General features: G+C 44.7%; 1 protein-coding gene across 3 annotated transcripts in view; it reads left to right on the top strand.

Annotated features, from left to right (window-relative positions):
- Positions 1-9,691, top strand: part of Rhobtb1 (Rho related BTB domain containing 1) — a 123,584-nt gene that overhangs the window by 94,665 nt on the left and 19,228 nt on the right. For all 3 annotated transcript variants that reach the window (XM_028780297.1, XM_028780296.1, XM_028780298.1), the window contains 2 exons: positions 3,740-3,925; positions 7,632-8,596. In XM_028780297.1, the coding sequence (XP_028636130.1) occupies positions 3,740-3,925; positions 7,632-8,596 (1,151 nt within the window). The remainder of the gene's footprint in view (positions 1-3,739; positions 3,926-7,631; positions 8,597-9,691) is intronic.

Below are 9,691 nucleotides of genomic sequence, written 5' to 3'. Positions count from 1 at the left end.
AAAGAAAGAAAGAAAGAAAGAAAGAAAGAAAGAAAGAAAGAAAGAAAAGGTTCTGGGGTTTATTTAACATACAAAGAAAAACAGACAACCAAGGTTGACCTCGGCCCCTACAGTCTTGGGTGAGTGGGTCCTTCTCCCATTCCTGTTTCTCTTCTCTGAGGCTAGACACACCCAATTGCTCTAACACTGACTTCAGACTAATTTGGAGTGAAAACAATCAAAATATTACTTTGTGGATATTATTTGATGTGCCAGTGCCCAAGAGAAATATACTGATATTTCTTCCTTAGGAACAAGAAATTGAGGGTTTTTTTTCCCCCTTAAACACATACACTCAAACATACACACACACACACACACACACACACACACACACACTCAAAGTGCCAATGAACAGAAGGATGTATTCTTGGCCTGTGTGTGTGTGTGTGTGTGTTTCTGCCTTTGTTTACTAAGCCCATTTATACCACTTATAATTTTTAAAATAAAAATCAATACAATACACATTTGAAATCTACCCCTGCATCTTTTCACTATTCAAATTTGGTGTTGGGGTGGGGTGCGGGTTAAAGCTCAATACACCCAGGGCTTTGTCTACGAATTCCTGGGTTCTCAACCCCAGGTAAGCTGGAGGCTTCTATTTAAAGCCTACCGTTCTTTCTACAACTAAAATAGACCCTGAGGTCATTTCCAGACAACCCACCCTTGCCAAGTCTGCGCACGAGTCCTCCTAACACCTTCCGCAATTATTTTTAAACCCACTCTCCAAACTGAAACAAAACAGTACCAGAGCCACAGAGGCAGAACTTCTAGAAGCTGTCCTCTCTCCATCTTTATCTTCCATAGGGGAGGCATTTTAAAAATACGGGTTTATGTCAGACACGGTGCATCCCCCCCATGCAAGAATGCATATCTTTAAACTCCCTGGAATCCTGCCCGAAACTGGAGATATTCTTAGCTGCCCATCTCCTGCCTTCTTCAACTAGGTTAAAAAAAAAAAAAAAAAAGTGAGGGGGGAGGGGAAGGGAGCTGAGAATCTAGAAGGAATGAACAGTATTCTCTATAATAGTGACTTGCTTTTACTGGGTGCTTAGACCACCACAGAAGATGCCGGTTGGGAGAGGGTTTTGGGGAAGAGGTGTCAGAGGCATCTCTGTCCATGGCCCCATCTCTCCAACCACTGATTCTCAGCCTCTGTTGGAATTTGTCCATCGGGCGGCAAGACCTTCCGAGAGAATGCTGCTGAGAGCACAAACTGGGTTTCTCCCGTGTTTGTATTTAGATCAACTTGGGTTAAACAAAAGCAAATGAACAGTTAAAGTTTAATCTTACTCTTAACTGACTTCAGTGTGACATAATGGGACTGGATTTTTCATAGCAGCTAGGCAAGAAGAGAAGAGAAAAAAAACCAACTTTATCCTAAGATACATATAAAAATTTTGATTCACTGGGTCATTTTAACATCAATGATAGTATCGTTCCCTATTCAAGTTACATGTCTTCAGAACGCTGGATCTTTCCCCAGTTCTTCCACAGATTTCAAACATTTAGTTGCTGAAGCGACATGGTAAGACACGGTACCTCTGAACCTGCATTGTGTCACTGCATTGTGCTGCTCTCAGAAGATCCTATCTGTCCACTACCATCACACATACTCCACACCCCAGGTCCTGCCTGGACTTGACTGTTGGGTCATCTGGATAATAGCTCCTATGTGTTTCATGGCATGAGCGATCTCACAGTTACCGTGGCAACCAAGCCAGTTTGGATTTCAAAACCTCACTCATTCTGCTACCTCATAAAATGAGATGGTAGAGTTGACGTTTAGTTACATGTCTGTCACAGAAATGAAGTCCGCAGAATGATTCCCCTAACAGCTGCATGCCCTAACACGGAAACTGGTGGCAGCAATTTGAATAAACACACAACAGATACTTCACACACACATACACACACACACACAAAGGAGCCCTCAATTTCAACAACTGGATGCATCTGCTTAATTCTTTGTCCGAGATGCTGAACCACATGCTGAATCATTAGATGCTCAACCTAATGATTGGGTATCACTAGATACCCAGTATAAACACAGAGGTGAATAACAGAAAGCTACTGTTTAAAAAAAAAAAAAAGTAATATTCAAAACAGTCTCCATGTTACTGGATACTGTTATGTATGCTGACTGGAAGTAAGACAGCACAGAATATCCTAGTAAATCAAAATCTCAAAGACAAGCTACCTCTCCTTTGCACTTATATATTTATGTGTATTTCTACACTTATCAGCATTCCAGAAAGCTCTGATACTATCTTTACTCAATTAGGGTACTTGAGAATATCCTAATTACACAGAGCACTAAAAGAATCTGTGTTAAGTCCTGGCTTTTCTTTTGTAATTCGAGAACATCTTAAACTTGGGACTTTTCAGTTTGCTATATCTGACCCAATACCCGCACCCTCCCCTGCCCCCTTCCCCAAAGTTCGGGCAGATACATGGAAAGACTCGACTTGAAAATTACATTTATTGAAAGTACCCCGCTGAGCTCTGCATCGCAAATGACTATTTTTAGAAATTTTACGGCTGCCTGCATATATTTGTTTGCCCCCATTGATATGTAGGAAGAAGAGCTCATTAATGATTTAAGAAGGGTTTTTTTTTCTTTAATTCATAGACTTGATTCTTCCCGTTACATAAACAACAAAGGCAATAAATTAATCTCATAAACCCCTGAGTCTATTGATAAGAAAGGCTCAACACCCTGAAAATAACCTTTCCTGTTCTCGATTCTCCTGCTTGGCTGTTCTTTGAAAAAAAAAAGAAAAAGAAAAAGAAAAAAAAATCATCACTCAGCACATTTTAAGGGGGGTTATTATCCCTGCCTGACACCTATTATCAAGGACCGTATTTGAGCAGCCTGTCTTACACAACAGTTCTTTGACTTCTAGACCGGTAAGTCATACGGTCAAAATAGACGCTCCTGTCTTCGATTTTAAGTAGAAGTCTTTTCTTTCTTTATTCTTTTCCCCACGTACCGTTGTGGATCACCTGTAACATGGGAGGGGTCTGTTTCCAGTACTGTCTGACCTTATCGGCCCTCAATCTACTTCGTTTTCTTACTTTACACCTAGTTAAAAAAGAAAAGATAGAAATCCAGATTCCTGCCAAGTCAGGTTTTGTCTGGTTGGAAGCAGATAAGAAAGGGTTTGTGCTTTGTATCTGTGTGCGTGAGCAAGAAGGGCTGACATCCTTCTTTGTATTTGCTGGCGCCCTCGGCAAATACCGCTGACCTCCTCACCAGCTGTTTTGCTTTCTCTCATTGGGTTGGGTCATCTTCGCCTTTTGTGTTTTATGAAGTGGGTGAAAGGTAGTCTTTATCGTTTCCTCTCATCTTGCAACTATTTCTCGAGAGCAGAAATAGTTCCGGCATGTTGGGAATTCCAGGACCGAACTACTCTGGGTGACCATCTCTTGGAGAGGGAAAAAGACACTTCCGGGGGGGGGGGGGGGGGGAACCTGAGTGCATCCACATTCCACAGTGAGAAGTGAAAAACAGCCGAGTGGCCAATGTGGGGGGCTTAGCGGGCTGTCTGCATGACTCAGATAGGTTTAATAACCAGCCCTGGTTTCAAATATTATTTTCACTGTGACATGACGTCATTAAATAAGTGGGAGAAGGGGGGCGGGGGGACCGTGAGGGCTACAGAGACACGTGTGAGCCTCTCCTGCGGTTGCCTTTCAGGTCCGATGTTGTGGTCCTCTGCTTTAGCATCGCGAATCCCAACTCCCTAAATCATGTGAAAACCATGTGGTATCAAGAAATCAAGCACTTTTGCCCTCGAACGCCTGTGGTTCTGGTTGGCTGCCAGTTAGACCTCCGCTATGCTGACCTGGAGGCAGTCAACCGGGCCAGACGCCCCTTAGCAAGGTAAGCTGAGGACCCCCCCTTTTGTCTGGCACCTGAGTGAGGAAACAGAGCTTGCAGACACCTCAGATTTTCAGTGGTCACCAAGGCTACACCTATGAGCCATAGGCTTTCGCAAACTCAGTCAGCCATTCATCCTGAATCGACTGTGCTGATAATCTCACGACCCAGTCCAGTCTCATAAAGCAGTTAGCCAGTGCTTGGGAGGAATTCCAAGGTATGACATGGGGTGTAAGGTAATGCTTTGGTACTGTATTTGAATAAAGTCCTATACAAGATGTTAGCCACCCAAAATGGCCTCCTTCTTGCCACCGTGCCTACTTAGAATAAAGTAAACTAAAGCTCAGAATGATGAGCCCCAGTTTGGGCCAATATCACACCTAACAAAATTGAACTTTCATTCCCACAACCGAGTCTAGATTGGTTTGAGTATTGCTAGTATTTTTCTGACTCCTAATATTTTGTGTAGTACCGGAGAGGGAAGCCAAGGCCTTCCACATTCTAGGGAGATATTCTTAACACTGAGTAATGTCAGTCTTCTCTTCAATCTTTATTTCAAGCTGCGGTGATGGGGAAAGCGTCCTACTAAATTTCTTAGACTGGCCCACAGCTTCCTCGGTAACATAGATCAGGTTTAAACTTGTAATCCTCCTGCCTCAGCCTCCTGAGTAGCTGCAGTCACACCTCCATAGCACTAGGCCTCTATGAATGTCCAATTTTGTTTCAAAATCAGGTAGAGCTGAGCAGGATGAGGCCCACCTTTGGTCCCAGCATTTTTGAAGCAGAGGCAGGTGGATCTCCATGAGTTTGAGGCCAACCTGGTTTACTAGCAAGTTCAAGGTCAGCTGGGGCTGCACAGTGAAACCCTGCCCCAAAAAGGAGCAAAACACCTGAAAATCATATGCAGTTGTATTTGAAAAAGAAAGAGAGAGAGAGAGAGAAATATTAAAAGAAAAAAAGAAAGAAAAACAAATATGACTTTTTAATGTATCTAGTCCTTATATTAAGTGTCAGACTTTTTTTTTTTTTTTTTTTTTGGTTTGGTTTTTCGAGACAGGGTTTCTCTGTGTAGCCCTGGCTGTCCTGGAACTCACTCGGTAGACCAGGCTAGCCTCAAACTCTCAAACTCAGAAATCCGCCTGCCTCTGCCTCCCAAGTGCTGGGATTAAAGGCGTGTGCCACCACCGCCCGGCCAAAGTGTCAGACTTCAAAAAATTAAAAAAAAAAAAAAAAAAAAAAAAGGTAGGGCTGGAGAGATGGTTCAGTGGTTAAGAGCACTGACTGCTTTTCCAGAGGTCCTGAGTTCAACTCCCAGCAACCACACGGTGGCTCACAACCATCTGTTATGGGATCTGATGCCCTCTTATGGTGTGTTAAAAGACAGGTCAGTGTACTCATTTAAATAAATCTTAAAAAAAAAAAGTAGAGATTTCTTTTACTATTTGCACACTATGAATACCAATTTTGGGAAAAAAAATAAGAATTTTTAAAAACTTATGCTCAGGGCTGGAAAGATGGCTCAGTGGTTAAGAGCACTGGCTGTTCTTCCAGAGGTCTTGAGTTCAATTCCCAGCACCCACATGGTGGGTGACTCAAAACCATCTGTAACTGTAGTCCCACGGAATCTGGTGCCCCCTACTGAAGTGTACATTCAGACAAAACACCCATATTCAAAAAGTGCATAAAATCAATAAAACTTTTACAACCTATGCTCTCAGAAGTTACTCTTGGATAAAACCATTATGTCTGCTTCATACCCATATCCTCTGCTAAAGAGAAAAATTCCCACAGAATCCTGATAGCAATGCCTTGCTTCAGTATTCAAACCTAGTTGGCATATCACAAAAACCTCTGGGTCCCACTTTGTATGCTCTCAAAGCAATGGCATACAAGACAGTCTTAGACCATTTCCGAGGCTTCCCGGTACATCTTGGATAAAATTTGTGAGAACAGGTCGCATTCAAACATGCACAGACTAGGAATGGAATGTCCAGAGTCACCCGGGTAGGGGGCGGGGGTGATTGAAGAGAGGACAGTAGAGCTGTCCAAACAACCATCGGGACAGTCCCTTATATAGAACAGCTTAGAGATTCCATGAAACAAGGTATTAGCTGTAAGCTTGGGGGGTTAATCAACTAGCAAATTTCAAGCCAACCCCAAGGACAAAGATCACCCAAGGCCCACAGAAAGAGCCTTAAAGTTGAACCTTCTACCCTGGATCTTTCCATCCTTGTCAGCACCCTGAGGTGTGCCCTCCCTCCCTCCCTCCCTCCCTCCCTCCCTCCTTCCCTCCCGCCCTCCTTCTCTCTCTCAGTCCAGGTCTTCAAATCCAAATTCCATCCAGTCTTGTCATTGTTCCCTTGGGCCAGAGCCTGGGAAGCATATGACTTTTTGCATCAAAGGCAAAGTGTTTAAAAGGTCAGTCTCCAAGAGCATTTGTCAGAATCGGAGGGTTGTGTTTCTTGAAGAATTGTAGCGAATCGCAACTCGTCTGTTCTGGAATCTCTCCCTGCTATCATCAGGAGCCCAGCACTGTGCTGCTTATATTGGCCTTCCTGGGTCTGATTAAATTGTAAATGAGTTTTGTGCGCCAGACCAAAAGGGTGAGGGCCTTTGTTCCACTGGTTTTGTGGAAACAGGAGAAATTGACACAGAGTTGCAGGCCAAGCCTTACCCATGTTATTTTAATACTTTCCTTGCAGAGAAGGAACTCCGAGCTCTAAGGGCAGCTCCTGAGGCGAGGCCAGCTAGGAGACTGAGGTACCAGTCCAAAGAAAAGGCTGATAGGGGAGGATGGAAAGAGAGGGGAGGAAATACAGAAAAGGATTCGTGAATCCAAGAGAGAGACTTTAGAAGCCACTGGACATGAATCACTGAACCAAAAGTTGAGAAGTCTGGATATTAACCACTTAGAAGTTTCTAGTAGCTTGTCGATGTGCTCTAGGCGATTGAACTTGCCTGTTTCTTCTCACTACAGAATGAAATAGCACTTCATAGAACCCGCAGATAGTAGAAGTGGGTACATTTTGAAGTTATTAAAAAAAAAATTAAACGCGATGATAAAGACTAACACAGGAGTGATTTCTTTTTTCTTCTCTTCTCTTCTCTTCTCTTCTCTTCTCTTCTTTTCTCTTCTCTTCTTTTCTTTTTTCGAGACAGGGTTTCTCTATGTAGCCCTGGCTATCCTGAAACTCATTCTGTAGACCAAGCTGGCCTCAAACTCAAAGATCTGCCTGCCTCTGCCTCCAGAATGCTGGGATTAAAGGTATTTGGCGCTACCAGGCTTGGTAGTGATAAGTTTTATCAAGCATTTCCCGTCTATCAAGAACAATGCTAAGTGTATTTCCTGTCCTGTTTAAGCCTCTTCTTTAAGGTGTCCAGGGTTGCCATACCTGTTTGAAAAACGGAAAATCAAGTTTTAAAGAGGTTAGACTGCTTGTTCAACACCACATAGGTAACAATAGCCAATAAAATTTATTACCACCGTTACTACTAACAGCATATGTTTTACTATGGCCATAAATCCCTTATCTTTGAGTGACTGTTGATTATGCATTTTCAAGAGCCTTACAGGATTTTAAACACAAAATTGTAAGACGTGCATGGGATTTTAATTGTATAATCCTATTGGGAATTTAGACACTCTCTCCCTTTCCCTCCCCCTTCAAAAAAAAAAACTGTATGTATTTATTTAATTTTCCTTTTTTAGGCCCATAAAGAAAGGAGACATTTTGCCCCCAGAAAAAGGCCGCGAGGTGGCGAAGGAACTGGGCATCCCATACTACGAGACCAGCGTGTTTGACCAGTTTGGCATCAAGGACGTGTTCGACAATGCCATCCGCGCGGCCCTCATCTCCCGCAGGCACCTGCAGTTCTGGAAATCCCACTTGAAAAAAGTCCAGAAGCCTCTGCTTCAGGCGCCCTTCCTACCTCCGAAAGCTCCTCCCCCAGTCATCAAGGTCCCCGAGTGTCCATCCACCGGGGACGCCGCCTGTTTACTGGACAATCCCCTGTGCGCCGACGTCCTCTTCGTTCTCCACAATCAGGAGCACATCTTTGCTCACCGCATTTACCTCGCTACCTCTTCTTCCAAATTCTACGACCTTTTTTTAATGGAGTGTGAAGAATCCCCGGGTTGGGGCGGAGGAGCTGGTGAGGAGGTGCCAGGCAGGGATTTTCAGGGGAGGACGCAGAGTCTTGGACCAGCTGAGGAAAGGAAGGAGGGCCCCCAGAGGACCCCTCAGGCTGACCCAGGAGCCTCTTCAGGCCAGGACCTGCTGGAGAATCCGGCTTTGCAGACCGATACCTCGGGTTCTGAGGCACATGCCCTGGCTGGCTGGAGCAAGGGGTTTGTCAGCATGCACAGGGAGTTGCAGGTCAACCCCATTTCCAAGCGGGTGGGCCCAGTGACCGTGGTCAGGCTGGACCCGTCCATGCAGTCGGGCCCTTTCCGGACCCTTCTGAGATTTCTCTACTCTGGGCAGCTGGATGAGAAGGAAAAAGACCTGCTGGGGTTGGCTCAGATGGCCGAGGTCCTGGAGATGTTTGACCTGAGGATGATGGTAGAAAATATCCTGAACAAGGAGGCCTTTATGAACCAGGAGATCACGAAAGCCTTTCACGTCAGGAAAGCCAATCGGATCAAAGAATGTCTCAGCAAGGGCACCTTCTCAGGTGAGCAGGGCTCCAGGGAGCCATGGAGGCCTTTGAGGGCTGGGGTTGGGGTCAGGGGCTGGGCATGAGAACTGGAGAAGACAGTAGGGAATTTACCTTTACCTCTGCTAGTCGCTTTCAGACCTGAGAAATGGTCTTTCCATCTTGCAGAGGTTGAGAAACAAGGACCTGAGGGGGTCAGGTCACTAAGTCAGTGAAGTGGCAAGAGTGATGACAAGAAGCCAAACCTTGTCACTACAGAAACCTAGTCCCTGAGTTCATGTCAGCGGTCACAGGTAGAGTAGGCGTCCTGGAGAAAGGCCCCGGGGGGACCTGGTCTATTTTCTGCCCTTGCACTCCTGGGCCCTGGTCTTTCCTCTTCCATCTTGGATAACTACCTCACTCATAGGCCTCAGCGTTTTCCCACAAACAAGCTCTCTGGAGACTGCCTCCCATCTGATGTACTGACCTATACATCGTTCTGCCTAATACATTTATTCATTTATAATATTATTTATTTATTTATTTATTTATACTATTTTTATTCTAAAATCTTTATCTCAGTTTTTTTTTTGGGGGGGGTGAAGGGGGGAGGAGAGAAGCAGACTCCACAGTAAAAAGCTGCCTTCCTGAGCTCCTGTCTGTCTTCCATAATCCCTGCCGTGGAACTCCACAAGAACAGATACTGAGTCACCCTGTTCGTCTGTCTCAAAGCAAGGAGCAACATTTACTACAAACATTGGTTGCCATGGTGTGGAAGCGGCCCAGAATGTTACTGAAAAGAATGTGTTTGCGAATAGGTACTAGATTAACTGGTAGACAGCCATTAAAGCTGACTGAGGCCTCTCGAACTTGCCCAGACAAAGCCAGGCAAGAGTGGGGCGGGGGCGGGGTGGGGGCAGGGGTTCTCCTAGGACTCATGTATGGAAGAGAGACCCCTGTCATGTCACTCAGGGGTAACTGAGACATCTGAACAAGATAATGGGTGGCACTGGAACGTTGTTCAAGTTTTTTAGCTATAATAAATCACGGCACACGTCCTTCAAGTGTTGTAGTTAGACATTCATGATAAACCAGGAATGAAGTGACCCATAACCTTCAGTTAATGCTTATATG

The sequence above is a fragment of the Grammomys surdaster genome, unplaced genomic scaffold (genome assembly GCF_004785775.1).
Source record: "Grammomys surdaster isolate TR1022 unplaced genomic scaffold, NIH_TR_1.0 367, whole genome shotgun sequence".
In the NCBI taxonomy this organism is placed as follows: Eukaryota; Metazoa; Chordata; class Mammalia; order Rodentia; family Muridae; genus Grammomys; species Grammomys surdaster.
This window is presented reverse-complemented; position numbering and strand designations above follow the sequence as displayed.